The sequence below is a fragment of the Nerophis ophidion genome, linkage group LG04, assembly GCF_033978795.1.
Source record: "Nerophis ophidion isolate RoL-2023_Sa linkage group LG04, RoL_Noph_v1.0, whole genome shotgun sequence".
NCBI classification, from domain to species: Eukaryota; Metazoa; Chordata; class Actinopteri; order Syngnathiformes; family Syngnathidae; genus Nerophis; species Nerophis ophidion.
The window spans coordinates 81,804,701-81,826,727 of record NC_084614.1 but is presented as its reverse complement, the minus strand read 5'-3'; the positions used below and the strand labels follow the sequence as shown (position 1 = coordinate 81,826,727).

Sequence of the window (22,027 nt, the reverse complement as noted above, 5' to 3'; positions counted from 1 at the left end):
AGGTGTGTGTGTGTGTGTGTTACCTGGTGATGCCCATCTCCCCTGAGTAGTAAAAGAAGCCGCACTCCTCAACAAATCTGCTGAGCTGAGGTTTGAGCACGCTGTGCAGCTTGTCCGCCTTGCCGCCCCTCACGTTTTGATGATAATCAAAGTTGACCATCTTCACGTGAGCGGCGTGCTCCGATGCCTTCAGGTGACTCTGGCAAAAGCAGAGAGGACGCCAGATCAAAGAGGGAATGTCCACACAAACATGGACACACATAAAAACAAATAAATAATTTTAAGCTGCAAGAAGCGATGGATGGAACCACTTTGGCTGCTGCCCCCGCGACCCAAGCCCAGATAAGCGGTAGAAGATGGATGGATGGATTATGACACGGAGAAAAAGTTGTATACACATGTGTTATACATTAGTCTCATAGTAACAACATTCTGGGGGCGGGGTGTATATTGTTGCCTGGAAAAGTTAGGGCTGCATGGGATTCTGGGTATTTTTTCTGTTGTGTTTATGTTGTGTTACGGTGTGGATGTCCTCCCAAAATGTGTTTGTCATTCTTGTTTGGTGTGGGTTCACAGTGTGGCGCATATTTGTACCAGTCTTAAAGTTGTTTATACAGCCACCCTCAGTGTGACCTGTGTGGCTGTTGATCAACTATGTCTTGCAGTCGCTCACTGCGTCTAATGAAACCAAATATTACATGTGGCACGTTGATTGTACAGGTGGTAGAGGACCTTAAAGGCAGTGCCTCCACGGTGCCCCTTAAATATTGTTGTTTTGGGAGAAATTCGGGAGAATGATTACCTCTGGAGGGGCACTGAAAATTGGGGGTCTCCCGGAAAAATTGAGAGTATACAAATATGAGGCTGTAAAGCACCATTCATATAAAACTCGCGGGCCGCACCAACATTACATTTTCACATCAAGGTGCGGGCCGCAAAATACCGTCTCGCGGGCCCGCGTGTTTGAGACCCCTGGTCTAGACAGATCACAACCTGGGAAAGCCACCACCAAAAACTGGGCTCTCACCTGAAAGGCTTTGCTGAGCATGTGCTCTCCTTCTTTACTGCCGAGCAGGTTGATGATCACCTGTTTTCCGTACAACTTCCGAAGGGCGGTGAAGTGTCTGTAAGAACACAGTGATAGGGTTATAATAGGCTAATAACGACGGTGATAAAACGCTAAAAACATGACAACTATAGTAATTGGACAAAAGATTGCAACACAAACGAATGGGACAAGTTTAATGCCAATGCTAGCATGCTAAAATGCAAGCTGGATCATGTGTCAAGTACCAAAATATATTACTCTGAGCTGTGCACTTGAAAAATGTGTTTAAAATGCTAGCATGCTAATATTAGCATGCATAAAGTACCGAACTAAGACTGAGGTGTAAAGCTAAAAATCAAAAATCTAGCATGTTCATATTAACATGCTATCATTCCTCAAGTAAAAATATATGTGACGCTGGGGCCAACCTCACAAAGGTTAGCACTTTTGCTCATTTTATTCATACAAACTTAAAAATCATGGCTTTCAATACTTGCCGCACTTTTAGAAATACGCTAACATTAGCATGTAAAAGTTTTGTGCTCACATTTTTTGCTAATTTTATTTGTTTAAACATAAAATCTAAGGCTTTCGCTTTTTAGTTAATTTGCAGAATAACATTTAGTTTTATTTAAATGTATTTATTTTGATCATTTAAACATAAACTTCACGGCTTTGAGACTTGGCGCCATGTTATGTGCGCTAACTTATCCTATGTTATTATGCTAACTCTAGCATGCTAACGTTCCATACTCGCATTTTAGTACATTTTCAGAATAATATTTTGCTTTATTTAAAAGTATTTATTTTGATCATTTAGACATACAATTCACAGCTTTGAGACTTTCCGCCATCTTAGAAGTGCAATAACTTATCCTATATTATCATGCTAACTTTAACAAGCAAATCTACCATACTCGCATTTAGTTAATTTACAGAATAATATTTTTATTTTATTTTAAATGTATATATTTTGATCATTTAAACATAAAATTCATGGCTTTTGAGACACGGCACCATCTTAGAAGTGCGCTATATTTTCCGATGTTATCATGCTAACTCTAGCATGCTAATGTTCCATACTCACATTTAGTTAGTTTTCAGAATAAGATTTTGTTTATTTTATTTATTTTGATCATTTAAACATAAAATTCCCGGATTTGAGACTTTCCGCCATCTTAGAAGTGCGATACCTTATCCTATGTTATCGTGCTAACTCTAGCATGCTAATCTACCATACTCACATTTAGTTAATTTTGAGAATAATATTTTGTTTAATTTAAATGTATATATTTTGATCATTTAAACATAAAATTCATGGCTTTTGAGACATGGCACCATCTTTGAAGTGCGCTATATTTTCCGATGTTATCATGCTAACGCTAGCATGCTAATGTTCCATACAATTATTTTTGTTAATTTTCAGAATAATATTTTATTTTATTTAAATGTATTTATTTTGATTATTTAAAAATAAGATTCACGGCTTTGAGACTTGGCGCCATCTTAGAAGTGCGATAACTTATCCTATGTTATCATGCTAACTATAGCATGTTAATGTTCCATACTCGCATTTTAGTACATTTTCAGAATAATATTTTATTTTATTTAAATGTATACAGTATATTTTGATCATTTAAAAATAAAATTCATGGCTTTCGAGACATGGCACCATCTTAGAATTGTGCTAATCTATCCTATGTTATCAGCCTAACTCTAGCATGCTAATGTTCCATACCTGCATTTTAATACATTTTCAGAATAATATTTTGTTTTATTTAAATGTATATAGTTTGATCATTTAAACATAAAATTTACGGCTTTGGATACATGGCGCCATCTTAGAAGTGCGCTAAATTATCCGATGTTATTGTGCTAACTCTAGCACGCTAATGTACCATTGTTGCGTTTTAATTGATTTTCAGAGAAATATTTGGTTTTATCTTATTTATTTTGATCAATTACACATAAAATTCTTGGCTTTGAGACTTGGTGCCATCTTAGGAGTGCGCTAACTTATCCATTAGCATGCTAATGTTCAATACTCACATTTTAGTACATTATCAGAATAATATTTTGCTTTATTGAAATGCATTTATTTTGATCGTTTAAACATAAAAATCACAGCACAGATAGCAGGCCCTTTGAAAAGTATGTGAGGAATGTTCTGGTTAAATAATTGGTAAGGATATAATGAGCAGTGTGGGGACAAGCCGGAGTGACGGGTTGGATTGAATTTTTCAGCAGTCACTTTTCAGAATAAAACACCCCGGGGTGGAACTAACAACAAGTAGCAGTTATCCTCCAGTCCAGCCTGCAATGTGTTCTCACGCCTGACGCTGATAGAGCGGCAAGAAAAGTTGATAAGGTCATAAGCGTGCACGCTGGCATCAAGGTGTGGCACACAGATTATCTCACACCTAAAGAAGCTCAGAAACGGACAGAAATAACACAGCCATTCATTTTCCCCTGAGAGGTCAAGGCTGTACAATAAGACTTATAGGCCGTTAGCTTCGACAGCTAATCTGCTAGCGCTCCCGGGTGGCGACATTAAATGTGACGACTCAGAGGTCAAACATCGCACGCAGTGTGAACACTTCAAGTACCTCTCAAAGGCGGGCGCGTTGGCCTCGAATCCTCGGGAGAGTTTGACGCGGTGAGAGCCGACCTGCAAGGCAGACAGGCCATGAGTAACAGAAGACACACAAGTGGAGGAGAAGAAGAAGAAGAAGACTAGGAGAGTGTCAAAGTGCAGAGGACACAAGGATGCAGGGATTGAAGGGCGTACACTTTAGTGGCAGCAAAACTCCACTTCAATTACCTCCACCAAGGATCATTTATGTTGGGGTTTTTAGGATTACATAAACATTCTGCTGCCTTTATCTTTGATGCACAAACCCCGTTTCCATATGAGTTGGGAAATGGTGTTAGATGTAAATATAAACAGAATATAATGATTTGCAAATCCTTTTCAAGCCATATTCAGTTGAATATGCTACAAAGACAACATATTTCATGTTCAAACTCACACACATTTTTTTTTTTCAAATAATTGTTAACTTTAGAATTTGATGCCAGCAACACTTGACAAAGGAGTTGGGAAAGGTGGCAATAAATACTGAAGAATGCTCATCAAACACTCATTTGGAACATCCAACAGGCGTGCAGGCTAATTGGGTATAAAAACAGCTTCCCAAAAAAGAGATTTAGGCAGTGAAAGTAAAAATAATATACATTCTTGAAATGCATACGGAAAGTATTTACAGCGCTTCACTTATCCCACATTTTGTTATGTTGCAGCCTTATTCCAAATTATTATTCGGGATTTTTAAACACATATAACTTTTTACCTTTTAAATTCCTTCCTCTTTTTTCCTGACAATTTAAATCAATAATGAAATTTTTTTTTTTTGTTTTATTGTAAAGAATAATAAATACATTTTAATTTCATTCTTCATTTTAGCTTCTGTTTTTTCGACGAAGAGTATGTGTGAAATATTTCTTCAAACTTATTATGATTAAAATTAAAAATATATATATTCTGGCAAATCTAGACAATCTGTTGAAACAAATTTAAATGTTATTTCAAACTCTTTTGAATTTATTTTAGAAGAAATAATGATTTGTCTTCGTTAGAAATATAGCTTGGTCCAATTTGTTATATATTCTCACAAAGTGCAGATTGGATTTTAACCTATTTAAAACATGTCAGCAAAAATATGTATTTATTGTAAGAAATCATTAGGTGATCAGTGTTTCCACAAAGATAAATATCATTAAATACAAATAATAACATAGAGTTAAAGGTAAATTGAGCAAATTGGCTATTTCTGGCAATTTATTGAAGTGTGTATCAAACTGGTAGCCCTTGGCATGAATCAGTACCCAAGACGTAGCTCTTGCTTTCAAAAAGGTTGCTGATCCCTGGTTTAAACCTTTTGGTGTCATACCTAAATATGCAAATGATATGATGACTTCATCTTGGTGTGACTCACTGAAAAGCCTCAACTGCAGCACAAAAGGAAATCCACGGCATCTGACAGGACTCAGCACCCCTTGGTGGCACCTCTACGGGAATCTAGTATCTCCGCTCGCACATTCCACCCCAGCTCTTGAATCGATCTCCTAGGTTTTAACTATTTGAAATTTTTTCTAGGGTTGGATGAAATAAGTGCTCAACTTCAACCTGAACCTTGAATGAGTTCATGGATGAAAAACTGTTTGTTTATTTTGTGGACCGCTGACCGAATAAATAATTAACTCAACTAAACCAAGCTGCTCTACGGCTGCAGACGCTCACAGGTGTATTTTTGGATTAAAGCTGGGTGCGTCTCCAGTTGCCACTACTTCCTGTCGATACCACTGTGTAGCTTTGCAAATCTAATCACTTCCTGTCACCGGAGAGGAGGGTCGCTTACAGCCGACCAGAAGGAGTCTTTCACTTCCTCCACCTGCAGTCTGACTTGAGTGACACGGGCTATAGAGCTGTGCAGATCAATCCCAATGTCGATATTACTGATATGGTATCAGACCGACACTGGCGTAATGAAACTGATATTTTTCTATTATCTTCTGTGTTTATTTGTGTAACAAATTCTGCGTGACGATATAATTACCAAAAAATCATTGCCGATAAATGATATTATTGCCATTATTTTTCTGAGCCCAAATTAACCATTGATTTAATGATAATAAGTAATAACTAGAGATGTCCGATAATATCAGACTGTCAATATCATCGGCCGAGAAATACTTCAAAATTAGGGGTGTAACGATACACAAAAATTTAGGTTCGGTACATACCTCGGTTTAGAGGTCACGGTTCGGTTCATTTTCGGTACAGTAAGAAAACAACAAAACATACATTTTTTGGTTATTTATTTACCTAATTTGTAAACAATGGCATAAACAAGGATGGGGTGAGGGTCACCACTTTGTAAGCAAATTGTCGAACAGTTTTACAACAACATTTCTTAACGAGCTATTGCAAGGAATTTAGGGATTTTACCATCTACGGTCTGTAAAATCATCAAAAGGTTCAGAGAATCTGGAGAAATCACTGCACGTAAGCGATGATATTACGGACCTTTGATCCCTCAGGCGGTACTGCATCAAAAACCGACATCAGTGTGTAAAGGATATCACCACATGGGCTCAGGAACACTTCATAAAACCACTGTCAGTAACTACAGTTGGTCGCTACATCTGTAAGTGCAAGTTAAAACTCTGCTATAAAAAGCAAAACCCATTTATCAACAACACCCAGGAACGCTGCTGGCTTCGCTGGGCCCGAGCTCACCTAAGATGGATTGATGCAAAGTGGAAAGGTTTTCTGTGGTCTGACGAGTCCACATTTCAAATTATATTTGGAAACTGTGGACGTGGTGTCCTCCGGAACAAAGAGGAAAATAACCATCCGGATTGTTATAGGTGCAAAGTGTAAAAGCCAGCATGTGTGATGGTATGGGGGTGTATTAGTGCCCGAGGCATGGGTAACTTACACATGTGTGATGGTATGGGGGTGTATTAGTGCCCAAGGCATGGGTAACTTACACATCTGTGCAGGCACCATTAATGCTGAAAGGTCCATGCAGGTTTTGGAGCAACATATGTTGTCATCCAAGCAACGTTATCATGAACACCCCTGCTTATTTCAGCAAGACAATGTCAAGCCACGTGTTACAACAGCGTGGTTTCATAGTAAAAGAATGAGGGTACTTTCCTGGCCCGCCTACAGTCCAGACCTGTCTCCCATGGAAAATGTGTGGCGCATTATGAATCCTAAAATAGGACAGTGGAGACCCCGGACTGTTGAAGGACTGAAGCTCTACATGAAACAAGAATGGGAAAGAATTCCACTTTCAAAGCTTCAACAATTAGTTTACTCAGTTCCCAAACCTTTATTGAGTGTTGTTAAAAGAAAAGGTGATGTAACACAGTGGTGAACATGCCCTTTCCCAACTACTTTGGCACGTGTTGCAGCCATGAAATTCTAAGTTAATTATTATTTGCAAAAAAATAAAGTTTATGAGTTTGAACATCAAATATGTTGTCTTTGTAGCATATTCAACTGAATATGGCTTGAAAAGGATTTGCAAATCATTGTATTCTGTTTATATTTACATCTGACACAATTTCCCAACTCATATGGAAACGGGGTTTGTATATATATATATATATACATATATATATATATATTTACGTGCACACACACACACACGCAAGCACGCACGCACACACACACCCACACACACACTCACACACTCACACACACACACACACACACACACACACACACATACACACACACACACACACACACACACACACACACACACACACACACACACACACACACACACACACACACACACACACACACACACACACACACACACACACACACACACACACACACACGCATAAAGATAAGGTCTTGGTCATTTGAAAAGTAGTTTGACTGATGAAAAACTTGCTGGCACCTCTTGTTTACTTGTACAACTTTCTCCGACGCTGCCACAAAAAGACGCGTTTTATGCCACTCTTTTGTCTCGTTCTGTCCACCAAACTTTTTATACTGTGCTTGAATGCACATAGGTTAGCTTTGTTGATGTTATTGACGTGTGTGGAGTGCTAATCAGGCATATTTGGTCAGTGCTAATCCATGCTAGCGTTCTATTTCAGCTAGCTGTATGTACATATTGCATGATTATGCGTTGTTTGCAGGTATATGTGAGCTCATGTCATTTCCTTTACTTATGTCCTCGTTGTATTTCATTTATATTTGCATGTCTCATAACACATTATCTGGATGTAACATTGGCTGCATTTGTGATAGTTGTTTGTGTGGGTTTTAAATGAGCCCAGTATAGTGAAGGAGCTTTATGTAGTAAGGGGACACTGATTTGGTTAAGAAGCCTACCACTACTTTAGTGTGGAGGTCACGTGCAAAGGAAAGCGTTGGCAAAGGAGAACGAGGACATCGATAGAAGGAACTAAAGCGCTAACGAAAGCAGAAGGAAGCGGCAACGTTCTGTCTGAAAACAAGCCCTTGCTGTGTTTTTTTCTCTCTCCTGTTTGCAGCTTGTGGTCTGGCACCACCTGCGCAGGTGTGAGGGGATGATCAGCGGACTAACACGTGCTTGGTGGGGATGTTTTCAGACCAGACTCTCACCTGAGCAAAGATGTCTGGGAGCTGAGGGAAACAGAAGAGGGCCCTTTACCAACCACTGCAGCTCCCAGTGAGCCTCCTCCAAACTCAGCATCGGGCGGCAGTCTGTGCAGCGCCACCAAGCGTCCCCTGCTTTGGCGTGTGGCACTGCACAGACAATCCCTGATTCAAAACAGCCTGCCCCCATCCCAAAACCCAAGAAAAGAGGCTTATACCGCTGGAGGGTTTCTATCCAGTCTGTTAGGTTGCCGATTCCCATTCAGGTGCAAGAAAACACCCTTAATCGAGGCTTTCTGAACACAGCACGGAGGAAATAAACAGTTCAAAAACACAATTGAAAAGGCGAAGGTCCTAACTGCGTCATTCTGACTGCGTCTGACACTTGGTCAGTTTGAAGAAAACACAAAACGTCACAAACACAATTTCAGGTGTTGCTGTGTACAAGCGGACGGCCTTTCCCTTACCTGGATTCCCGGCTGCTCCCAAAACAGAGGAATGGATCCACGGATCTGAATGAAGGACGACACTCGGTCATCCAGGAAAATAGCCTGTTCAACACACAAGGACACCAGCTTGTCATGCAAATGCTGAATTCTAACACACGCTAATGGCTACACCTAAGGATGGCTACCGCTCTCATTTGAACCCATACTTTAGTGCAGGGGTCGGGAACCTTTTTGGCTGAGAGAGCCCAAAAGCCAAATATTTAAAATGTATTTCCGTGAGAGCCATATTTTTTAACACTGAACTAAACGCGTGCATTTTTAAGTAAGACCAACATTTCTAGAGTATAACAGGTCTCTTATTCTTTGTAATAACATTGTTATTCTGAAGCTAACTGTGAAGGGGGCGGGGCCTGCGGGCCTGCAGCGACAGGTGCGTAGAAGGCCCACCTGGGCCTTGTTATCTAAACACCTGTCGCTCTGTTATAAGCAGCAGCCAGGAGGAGAGATGGGGTTGGGGCTGGAAATACAATTGCTGGAAAACAACTGAGAGACTTATTGAAAAATAAAACAATATTGCAACCCTGAAACAGGCTCTCATGTCGGTGCTTGAGGGTCTGAAGAACCCCCAGGAGGGCAAGCCCCACACTAACCAATAATAACTAAATAACTTCTTACCACTAACGCAACTTCTTGCACGGATGGATAGATTAAAAATGCATAAGAATGTTTCATATTTTGAACATGATTTTTAACACTGTGATTACAAGTGAAATTATTCATTACTTATCGTTTTAAGCAACATCAGCTCAGATTTATCAGAGAGCCAGATGCAGTCATCAAAAGAGCCACATCTGGCTCCCGAGCCATAGGTTCCCCACCCCTGCTTTAGTGTGTGTTAATAAATATTGTTTTTGGTAAAACTTTTTTTTTTTTTTAGTATTGAAACATTCAAAATGAGCTGATTATGATAACTGCTGTCCAGTGGTTGAATCTGGTTTCATTATAATATTTCTGAGTCTCATTTGCAAGTATTACAATAATTTTATTAGGTAGTTAATGCAGTGTTGGCTAGTCACTTCCGTCGTTGCTGAATCTAGTCTTTTGTTGCGCTCTACAAAGTGTCAATATAGTAAGTATTTTACTTACTACTAGGGGTGCACCAAATAATTAATTTACATCCAAATCGTGATTTTTATTCATCCCGATTTTAAAAAGTCATAATTTTCAAAAATGTATTTAAGATTGAATCTTTAAATCATGTTTTTAGGCAATCTCTTTGCAACCAGAAGGAGCTTTTCTAACCTGTAACCTATTTTGAATAAATTTAATTATAATTATTACAGCAAATAACACATTGCAAAAATCAGGAATTGGGTTGAATTGAGAATCGATTCAAAATCAAAGCGTCACCCCAGGAATCGGATCAAATATATATATATATATATATATATATATATATATATATATATATATATATATATGTATATATATATATATCAATCAAAGAATCACAACCCTACTTATCACGCGCCAGCTGTTTGATTATAAAGTGCACCTACTCAGTGGCCTAGTGGTTGATGTCTGCCCTGAGATCGGTAGGTTGTGAGTTCAAACCCTGGCCGAGTAATACCAAAGACTATAAAAATGAGACCAGTTACCTCCCTGCTTGGCACTCAGCATCAAGGGTTGGAATTGGGGGTTAAATCACCAAAAATGATTCCCGCTGCGACCCAATGCTCCCCTCACCTCCCAGGTGGGGAACAAGGAGATGGGTCAAATGCAGAGGACACATTTCAACACACCTAATGTGTGTGTGACAATCATTGCTACTTTACTTAAACTTAACTTTAACCTTAATTGTGGTTTTCATTCACAAATTTGGAGGTGTTGAAATAGCTATGTAAGATCGCTAATGCTAATAAGTAGCATGTCAATAGCAAAGCCAACGTATATTAGCATCAAGCTAATCCATTTTTGGAAAAGCTTAGCTTCAGTTAAACTTAGGCCGGAGTGTTTTTTTAATCAATTACTTTGTTGGCTTGGAAAATTGCAACATTACCGATAAGTAGTTTTGACTGAGTTCGCTCTCAGTGCTGCTGGAGTGATCGGCAAAGAGACGGCAAAATAGGCGCGTTGTCCAGCGCAACCCAGGTACCAAAACATGGCACTGTTTTGGTACCAGATTCGATTCCCATCCCGGGTTACAACAACACGCTTGATTGTGACGTCACACCAATGAGATCACCAAAGCAGCAGGAACGTCTAAAGAGGAAAAGCCCGAAGCCAAGAGGATTTTTTTCTTAAAATGTGTCCAAAAACTACACACAAACTAACAAAGCTTCCATTTATAAATCTCACTGCCGCCGCCAACAGATAACCAGTGATTACACAAAATATTTACTTAGAGCGTGCAAACCACCGCCCCCGAGGCGGCGACCGCATCAAACCACTTCTTCAAACGGCGCAGAACCGACACGGAGCGCGACGACTCTGCCATTTAATCACCTGTTCCGTTTCCACAAAGTTGGCCACCTGCCCGTCGTCGTTGGTCCCGCGCACGTTGAAGCGGGTGCCGGCCCGCTCTGAGCTGAGGCGGGAGAAGATGCAGGCCTTGGCTTGCTTGTGCCCGGCGTAGATGGTCCTGATCTCCACCCCGCCGCACATCAGCCGCAGGAGCCATTCGTCGCAGTTGACGCCGTAGTGCTTCAGGTGCAGGTGCAGGGACTGGTTCCTGACAGGCCAGACACACACACACACACACACGCACACACGCACACACGCACGCACACACGCACGCACGCACACACGCACGCACGCGCACACACACACGCACACACACACACGCTTTAGCATTTAAACTAAGGGTGTCTAAACTTTTCCCACTGAGGGCCACACACAGAAAACATGCAGGAGCCATTTTTATATATTTAATTTTCAAAATCAATTATATATATATATATATATATATATATATATATATATATATATATATACACACATATATATATATACATATATATAAATACAGTATATATATATATATATATGTATGTATATATATATATATATACATATACAGTGGGGCAAAAAAGTATTTAGTCAGCCAGCGATTGTGCAAGTTCTCCCACTTCAAATGATGACAGAGGTCTGTCATTTTCATCATAGGTACACTTCAACTGGGAGAGACAGAATGGGAAAAATAAATCCAGGAATTCACATTGTAGGAATTTTAAAGAATTTATTTGTAAATTATGGTGGAAAATAAGTATTTGGTCAACCATTCAAAGCTCTCACTGATAAGGTTGTTTTGGCTCCAAATCTCACGATACATGGCCCCATTCATTCTTTCCTTAACACGGATCAATCGTCCTGTCCCCTTAGCAGAAAAACAGCCCCAAAGTATGATGTTTCCACCCCCATGCTCCACAGTAGGTGTGGTGTTCTTGGGATGCAACTCAGTATTCTTCTTCCTCCAAACACCACCAGTTGAGTTTATACCAAAAAGTTCTATTTTGGTTTCATCTGACCACATGACATTCTCCAATCCTCTGCTGTATCATCCATGTATCCATTTTGGATCCCTTTTAACTTATAAAAACACTATCACAAAAAAAACCAACAACATAAAAAGTAGAGTAAAACACCAAATTTAATGATAAAAAGTTGCAATATTGACTAATAATAAATATATATATATATATACATATTTTTTTACTTTAAAACTGTCATTGCTCAAAAAATAAGAATTAAAATCAATGTTGATATGAATTATTGACCTATTGAAGGCTCCATTTAAATCAAATAAACCACTTGGAAATATTTTTGGGGGAAAATATTGCATATTTTTTTGCGTCTGCCATATAAATAAAACAAGGTTTCCTTTAAAAACAAGAAAAAATAAAATCTTATAATTAAAAAAATAGATCTGAACTTGATCGAGAAATTTAAGCATTGAAAGTAAAAATAGTAAGTATTGATATATGATTTATCTTTAACACTTCTATGAGCGGGGTCCTTTTGAATACCCAAGACCTTGAGTCTTTTTTTTTTTTTACCTATCATTGCTCAAAAAAATGTATGAACAAATATAAAGTTCTTATATTAAAGGCCTACTGAAATGAGATTTTCTTATTTAAAGGGGGATAGCAGGTCCATTCTTTGTGCCATACTTGATCATTTCCCGATATTGCCATATTTTTGCTGAAAGGATTTAGTAGAGAACATCCAGGATAAAGTCTGCAACTGGAGAAAAGCCCTGCCTCTGCCAGAAGTCGCAGACGATGACGTCACCCGTTGAGGGCTCCTCACATATTCACATTGTTTATAATAGGAGCCTCCAACAAAAAGTGCTATTCGGACCGAGAAAACGACAATTTCCCCATTAATTTGAGCGAGGATGAAAGATTCGTGTTTGAGGATATTGATAGCGACGGACTAGAAAAAAACAAAAAAAAAACGCGATTGCAATCGTGTTGCATTGAGACGCATTCATATGTTTTTAGAGACATTTACTAGGATCATTCTGGGAAATCGCTTATCTTTCTATTGTGTTGCTCGTGTTTTAGTGAGTTTAACAGTACCTGGTAGTCGGAAGTGTGTGTCCACGGCCGGGTGTTGACGTGCAGTGTCTCGGGGAGGTCGACGGCAGCTCTACGGGAGGCGCAAGCTGGTAAGAAGCGACTTTTTAACCACAATTTTCTCACCGAAACCTGCTGGTTGACAAGTGGTCGGGATCCATGTCCGCTGTGATCCATAGGAAAGTTTCAACTCCGCCAATTTTAAATAAGGAATCACCGTATGTTTGTGTGGCTAAAGGCTAAAGCTTCCCAACTCCATCTTGCTACTTTGAATGACCCCTGTGAAGTGAATTATATTTATATAGCGCTTTTCTCAAGTGACTCAAAGCGCTTTACATTGTGAAACCCAATATCTAAGTTACTTTTTTTTTTTTTTTTTTAAACCAGTGACCCCTGCATGCTTTCATTCTTTAGAGAGTGGCCCTCAGAGGAAAAACTTTCAACCTCTCGTCTATATGATGAACTTCCCTTTATCTACTGGTCTCAAAAGGACCCATGCCCTGTCACCCAAGCTCTTACCAGAAGAAGCGGTTGTCCGTGGTGTCTTCAAGAATCCTCCGCCGGGCGTTGAGGCTCAGGTCCATGCTGACGCCGGAAGACGACCAGGCGAAGTAGAAGTGTCCCGAGTTCAGCACTTTCCGCACCTCGGCGATACGCTCCTCGTCCCCGGAGTCGTTCTTCAGCGATATGAAGTCTGTCTGCGTCACCCGGAAGACCTCCGACTCCTGCACTTTGCCCACGGAGCTGCAGCCGCTCACCACTACCAGGCTGTGGAGCATGGAGTCACCTGGCGCACAAAAGAGACGCCTTGTTTTTTGGGGGGCATATATATGCTGACCAGTATATATATGCTGGCCAGTATATATATGCTGACCAGTTTATATATATGCTGACCAGTATATATATGCTGACCAGTATATGTATGCTGACCAGTATATATATATGCTGACCAGTATATATATGCTGACCAGTATATATATATGCTGACCAGTATATATATGCTGACCAGTATATATATGCTGACCAGTATATATATGCTGACCAGTATATATATGCTGACCAGTATATATATATATGCTGACCAGTATATATATGCTGACCAGTATATATATATATATGCTGACCAGTATATGTATATGCTGACCAGTATATATATGCTGACCAGTATATGTATGCTGACCAGTATATATATATATATGCTGACCAGTATATGTATATGCTGACCAGTATATATATGCTGACCAGTATATATATGCTGACCAGTATATATATGCTGACCAGTATATATATGCTGACCAGTATATATATGCTGACCATTATATGTATGCTGACCAGTATATATATATATGCTGACCAGTATATATATGCTGACCAGTATATATATATATATGCTGACCAGTATATGTATATGCTGACCAGTATATATATGCTGACCAGTATATATATGCTGACCAGTATATATATGCTGACCAGTATATGTATATGCTGACCAGTATATATATGCTGACCAGTATATATATGCTGACCAGTATATATATGCTGACCAGTATATATATACTGACCAAGGGGCAGCATTGGGCAAAAAAACTTTGGGTGTCCCACGATTCGATTCAATATCGATTCCTGAGGTCACGATTCGATTATATATCGATTTTTTCGATTCAACGCGATTCTCGATTCAAAAACGATATTTTACCGATTCAAAAGGATTGTGTATTCATTCAATACATAGATTTCAGCAGGATCTACCCCAGTCTGCTGACATGCTAGCAGAGTAGTAGATTTAAAAACAAAAAAGCTTTTATAATTGTAAAGGACAATGTTTTATCAACTGATTGCAATAATGTAAATTTGTTTTAACCAAAAATCAGACTTATTTTATCTTTGTGAAAACATTGGACACAGTGTGTTGTCCAGCTTATGAGATGCCATGCAAGTGTAAGCCACTGTGACACTATTGTTCTTTTTTATTATTATCATAAATGTCTAATAATAATGTCAATGAGGGATTTTTAATCACTGCTATGCTGAAATGATAACTAATATTGATACTGTTGTTGATAATATTCATTTTTGTTACATTATTTTTGGGGTTTTCTGTGTCGGGTTTGTGTCTCCTCAATTTATTGCAGTTCTGAGCGTTGCTTGGTCAGTTTTGGTTTTGGAATTGCTGTGTAGTGGTTTGTTGGATTGATTAAAAAAATAATAATAAAAATAAAAAATAAAATAATCGATTTTTTCAAAATGAGAATTGATTCTGAATCCCACATCTTATTCGATTCGTATTCGAATCAATTTTTTCCCCACACCCCTAATATATATACATATGTATATACAGTATATATTCATATATATATACACATACATATGTATGTATGCATATATATTATATATACATATAAATATAAATACATATATATTCATACATATTTATATACACATACATACATATACATACATAAATATATATATACACACACATATATATATACATATATATATATATACATATATATATACACATATATATATACATATATATATATACACATATATATATATACACAAATATATATACATACACATATATATATATACACATATATATATATATATACATATATATATGCACACATATATATATACATACGCACATATATATATATGTATATACGCACATATATATATATATATATATATATATATATATATATATATATATATATATATATATACATGAAAGTTAAACTCCTACCTTGTTTACTTTCATGATGACCTATTTAAAGCTTTGTAATCAATCAGAAATATCAAGCAGCTTATAATCAAACATGGATAAGTGTGGAGATTATTTAAATAGGTGTAATTTAAATGTTTCCATGGTGATGGGACTTTTTTTCCCCCGAATAATATCCACAAAATTCTGTGTGCAGGTTGTGTTATGTGTGACCATGTGTGTTGACTTTTAGAGCTGGTTGATTTTTTTTTCCTTCACTATGACTAGGAAAGGTTGTTTGGATTGGATCATAGGAGTAAAAGCTGTGCTTGTGATACCAAGAAAGTACACATTATGATCGCTGACCTGAGTTTCTCACAAAGTCCTCAAGATTGTACCAGCTTGCCACCCGTCACACCCCTGGGTATTAAAATTTAATATGAAAGCACGACCAGGTTACTTATTGAGATTGAAGTTGTGCCAAACTAAAGACAAATTAAAGGATATGTCGCTACTGGTCCCAACATTTTCTAAAAAATTATGTTAAAAAACAACTTAAAGCCTTGTCTGGTTGTTAACTGTACTAGTCATGTTTAACTAACTTTTACTGTAAATGAATATCAATATTATCAGCCTCATTGACCACTAATAATGGGTATCAGGCCTGAAAAAAAAACATTGGTCGAACTCTAACACAAACAGACTTGCTAAAACCAACATATGTCGCTCACCAAGATTGAGGCGGAGCACGCCCAAGATTCCATAGGCGTCAACTATCTTGGAGTATGTGTTTTTGATGGCCTCCTTCTCAGCTGCCGCTAGAAAACCATGGAGAGAGAAAATGTGAGAAGTTCTGTGTGAAATATTCATCGCAATACAATCCGCGACATCCATGAGGATCCCTTACACAGGACGGCAACGGCCCCGGATTCAAACATGAGGCATTCCTCCCGGCCCCGAGTCTCCACGATGACACTGTAGGGCGGCGGGTCCAGCTTGTGGTAAATGCGATAACCTTTGCTGAAGGCCATTATTGATCCAAGATGGAAGGACCTATATTGGGACTAACAAAAGACATTAGATCCAAAATACTTGATAAGCAAGAACAGTTATAAGACTTAGAGATGCAGATACAATGTCCCCCGCCTGGCAACTGGACTAAAAAATTACACTTTTTGAAAAGTACTTTTATTTTATTTTTTATTTTACTTTATATTATTGATTTACTTTTTTTTAAATTCACTATTATGGTTCATTATCCTGATGTACAGTAGGTTGAATGTACAGTCCACAAACTAGGTAGGGTGATACGTTTACATTTTTAATATGTCCTAATTTTATTCTAATTGTATCTATATGTATATGTACATGCACATATACATGTACTCACACACAATGTATACATATATAATACATAAAAACACATGTAATATATAAATATATTATTCAAAAGATAAACAAGCTATAAACACTGAAGCTTAGTATATATATATATATATTTATATATACACACACACATATATATACATACACATATATATATACACACACACACACACACATATATATATATATATACACACACACACACACACATATATATATATACACATTCACATATATATATATATATATATATATATACACACATACATATTTGTGCATATATATATATATATATATACACACATCCATCTATGTATTTTCTACCGCTTATCTTATATACATGCATATTTGCATATATGTTGTTACTTATGCATGTGTATATATATATGTACAGTATATATATGTATGTATGTATGTATGTGTGTATATATATATATATATATATATATATATATATATATATATATATACACACACACATAAATGCTGCAAAGTTTTTTAGGTTAGGGAGCATTCAAATTAGCAACATCACTGTCAGAGAATGAGGATATAGGACCACCTTAAGAAATATTTACAGCAAAACAAAAAAAAAAGGAATACAGTTAGTGCCAATATTTCAGTATAATTCTGACCAATTAAGTAATTTGTGCTTACTGTATAACAGCTACCAGTGATCATTTTGTTGCTAAAAAAATAGTTAAAAAAAGAAAGAAAAAGAACCATAATAACGACCCAGTCTTTGGAATGGCTATTTAAAAGGAACGCCCCCACAAGATCGGGCTCCCCTTAAAGAGCCAAAAATCCCATCTCAAATAGAGCTACAAATTAGGGGTGCACAATTTTTTTTTTTACATCTGAATCACGATTCTTTAATGCCTGATTTTAAATCACTTCGTAATTTTCAAAAGTCGAAAGAATTATTTTTTATAACATTTTCTGACCATCTCTGTGCAACCAAACAAAGCTTTTCTAACCTGTAACTTTAAGTTACATATTATTATTATACCAAATAATACAATGCGAGAATCGATTCTGAATTACAAACCCCGTTTCCATATGAGTTGGGAAATTGTGTTAGATGTAAATATAAACGGAATACATCCATCCATCTATCCATTTTCTACTGCTTATTCCCTTTGGGGTGGCGGGGGGCGCTGTTGCCTATCTCAGCTACAATCAATGATTTGCAAATCATTTTCAAGCCATATTCAGTTGAATATGCTACAAAGACAACATATTTGATGTTCAAACTGATAAACATTTTTTATTTTTTTTTAGCAAATAATCATTGACTTTAGAATTTGATGCCAGCAACACGTGACAAAGAAAATAGGAAAGATTGCAATAAATACTAATAAAGTTGAGGATCGCTCATCAAACACTTATTTGGAACATCCCACAGGTGTGCAGGCTAATTGGGAACAGGTGGGTGCCATGATTGGCTATAAAAGCAGCTTCCATGAAATGCTAAGTCATTCACAAACAAGGATGGGGTGAGGATCACCACTTTGTAAGCAAATTGTCAAACAGTTTTAGAACAACATTTCTCAACCAGCTATTGCAAGGAATTTAGGGATTTTACCATCTACGGTCTGTAAAATCATCAAAAGGTTCAGAGAATCTGGAGAAATCACTGCACGTAAGCGATGATATTACAGACCGTTGATCCCTCAGGCGGTACTGCATCAAAAACACACATAAGTGTGTAAAGGATATCACCACATGGGCTCAGGAACACTTCATAAAACCACTGTCACTAAATACAGTTGGTCGCTACATCTGTAAGTGCAAGTTAAAGCAAAACCCATTTATCAACAACACCAAGGAACGCCGCCAGCTTGGCTGGGCCCGAGCTCATCTAAGATGGACTGATGCAAAGTGGAAAGGTGTTCTGTGGTCTGATGAGTCCCCATTTTAAATTATATTTTGAAACAGAAGAAGTGGTGTCCTCCAGAACAAAGAGGAAAATAACCATTCAAATTGTTATAGGTGCAAAGTGTAAAAGCCAGCATGTGTGATGGTATGGGGGTGCATTAGTGCCCAAGGCATGGGTAACTTAAACATCTGTGAAGGCACCATTAATGCTGAAAGGTACATACAGGTTTTGGAGCAACATATGTTGTCATCCAAGCAACGTTATTATGGACGCCCCTGCTTATTTCAGCAAGACAATGCCAAGCCATGTGTTACAACAGTGTAGCTTCGCAGTAAAAGAGTGTGGGTACTTTCCTGGCCCGCCTGCAGTCCAGACCTGTCTCCCATGGAAAATGTGTGGCGCATTATGAAGCGTTAAATTCGACAGCGGAGACCCCAGACTGTTGAACGAATGAAGCTCTACAGAAAACAATAATGGGAAAGAATTCCACTTTCAAAGCTTCACAAGCTTTCATGAATTGATTAACGTGGACCCCGACTTAAACAAGTTGAAAAACTTATTCGGGTGTTACCATTTAGTGTTAAATTGTACGGAATATGTACTGTACTGTGCAATCTACTAATAAAAGTATCAATCAATCAATCAAAACAAATTAGTTTCCTTAGTTCCCAAACATTTATTGAGTGTTGTTAAAAGAAAAGGTGATGTAACACAGTAGTGAACATGCCCTTTCCCAACTACTTTGGCACGTGTTGCAGCCATGAAATTCTAAGTTAATTATTATTTGCAAAAAAAAAAAAAAGTTTATGAGTTTGAACATGAAATATGTTGTCTTTGTAGCATATTCAACTGAATATGGCTTGAAAAGGATTTGCAAATCATTGTATTCTGTTTATATTTACATCTAACACCATTTCCCAACTCATATGGAAACAGGGTTTGTGTTCTTATCCTGGTCCTTATGTTTGATAGGTCATAAGAATGTCAATAATCATCGATACAACGCACTTGTATCGCGATACACCTGAGGGTTGATTTGGAATTCCTCAGGATGCACTTGATATGAAAAAATAACGTGACTTAAAGTCCTACTGAAAGCCACTACTAGCGACCACGCAGTCTGATAGTTTATATATCAATGATGAAATATTAACATTGCAACACATGCCAATACGCCCGCTTTAGTTTACTAAATTAGAATTTTAAATTTCCCGCTGAGTTTCCTGTTGAAAACGTTGCGGAATGATGACGAGTGTTTGTGACGTTATTGGTTGGAGGCGACATATTAGCGCAGCACCACTTACGGCTAAAAGTCGTCTGCTTTAACCGCATAATTACACAGTATTTTGGACATCTGTGTTGCTGAATCTTTTGCAATTTGTTCAATTAATAATGGAGAAGTCAAAGTAGAAAGATGGCGGTGGGAAGCTTTTAGCTTTTAGCCTTTAGCCACACAAACACACAGTGTTTCCTTGTTTAAATTTCCCGGAGATGAAGCTTTACTATGGATCAGAGCAGTCAAGCGAACATGGATCCTGACTACATGTCAACCGGCAGTTTTCGGTGAGAAACTTTTGGAAATAAGTCGCCTCTTACCGGAGATCAGCGTCCTCCTGCAGCTACTGTGACTTCCCTCAGAGACTCTGGCGTCAAAACACCCGCGGCCACACCCCTCCGACTTTAAGGTACTATTTAACTCACTAAAACACTAGCAACACAATAGGCAGATAAGGGATTTCCCAGAATTATCTTAGTAAATGTGTCTAAAAACATCTGAATCACTCCCACTGCCCCCACCTTTTGTTTTTTTTTTACTTTTTTTTTTCTAGGCCTTCACTCTAAATTTCCTCATCCACGAATCTTTCATCTTAGATCAAATTAATGGGGAAATTGTTGCTTTCTCGGTCCGAATCGCTCTACCTGCTGGCTGGCCATGATTGTAAACAATGTGAGGAGCTCCACAACCCGTGACGTCATGCGCACATCGTCTGCTACTTCCGGTACAGGCAAGGCTTTTTTATTAGCGACCAAAAGTTGCGAACTTTATCGTCGATGTTCTCTACTAAATCCTTTCAGCAAAAATATGGCGATATTGCGAAATGATGAAGTATGACACATAGAATGTAGCTGCTATCCCCGTTTAAATAAGAACATCTCATTTAAGTAGGCCTTTAAATGTCGATCAAGAGCATCGCCGGTGTGTGCAGATTAGACCATTAGAGGTAAAAGAGGCCGGCGGGCTGACACAGTAAAGTCACGACTTGAGTCGCCACAAGCACAGCTAGCGCCGACATCGCCTCGTCAATGCGGTTTCACGTATTTATCGATGAATTAGCGCGATAACGCAGCCAGGCGGACAACAATGACGTCATCTATCAGCCGGCTAACTAACACATTAGCCCGGTTTTTAGCTTTAGCCTGTTAGCATACTCGCTGCTACCTCAGCGGCGAATACCACGCGTTCGAGTTCGTTACCTAAACAAACAACCCCTTTTTTCGGATGCGGGTTGTTAGTAAAAATAAAAATAAGAAAAAGGCCTCCGGTGGTTCCAGCGTCAAGTCCGCGGAGTGTCGATGAGAAGGAGGACCGCTCAGCCTGAGCCTCTGCTGTCACAACACGGACACCCCTCTGCGGCGGCAAGGTGGTACAGTCCGCGGCTATGCTAAGCTAACTGGCGCTAGCGGCGTGATAGCGTCGCCAAACTCAAAAAGTCCCAATAAACGTTCTCAAATATACACTTAACGTATCGGTTTCGCTTGACAGACGACAAATATGCACATAAAACATAATAATAAGTACAGTTAAAAAT

General features: G+C 38.2%; 1 protein-coding gene across 10 annotated transcripts in view; it reads right to left on the bottom strand.

Moving 5' to 3' along the window:
• Positions 1–21,863, bottom strand: part of synj1 (synaptojanin 1) — a 66,272-nt gene extending 44,409 nt beyond the window's left edge. For 4 of the 10 annotated variants that reach the window (XM_061899344.1, XM_061899348.1, XM_061899347.1 and 1 more), the window contains exons 1-9: positions 21,693–21,862; positions 16,863–17,019; positions 16,687–16,773; positions 13,762–14,029; positions 11,171–11,396; positions 8,684–8,767; positions 3,655–3,716; positions 1,028–1,124; positions 24–199 (exon numbers count right to left, since the gene is read on the bottom strand). In XM_061899344.1, coding sequence (XP_061755328.1) covers positions 24–199; positions 1,028–1,124; positions 3,655–3,716; positions 8,684–8,767; positions 11,171–11,396; positions 13,762–14,029; positions 16,687–16,773; positions 16,863–16,986 — 1,124 coding nt within the window. In that variant the 5' untranslated portion in view covers positions 16,987–17,019; positions 21,693–21,862. Of the gene's footprint in view, positions 1–23; positions 200–1,027; positions 1,125–3,654; positions 3,717–8,434; positions 8,513–8,683; positions 8,768–11,170; positions 11,397–13,761; positions 14,030–16,686; positions 16,774–16,862; positions 17,020–21,692 lie in introns of all 10 variants that reach the window. The other 6 variants (XM_061899339.1, XM_061899341.1, XM_061899349.1 and 3 more) reach the window with 3 other exon arrangements.
• Positions 21,864–22,027: the final 164 nt, after the last annotated feature.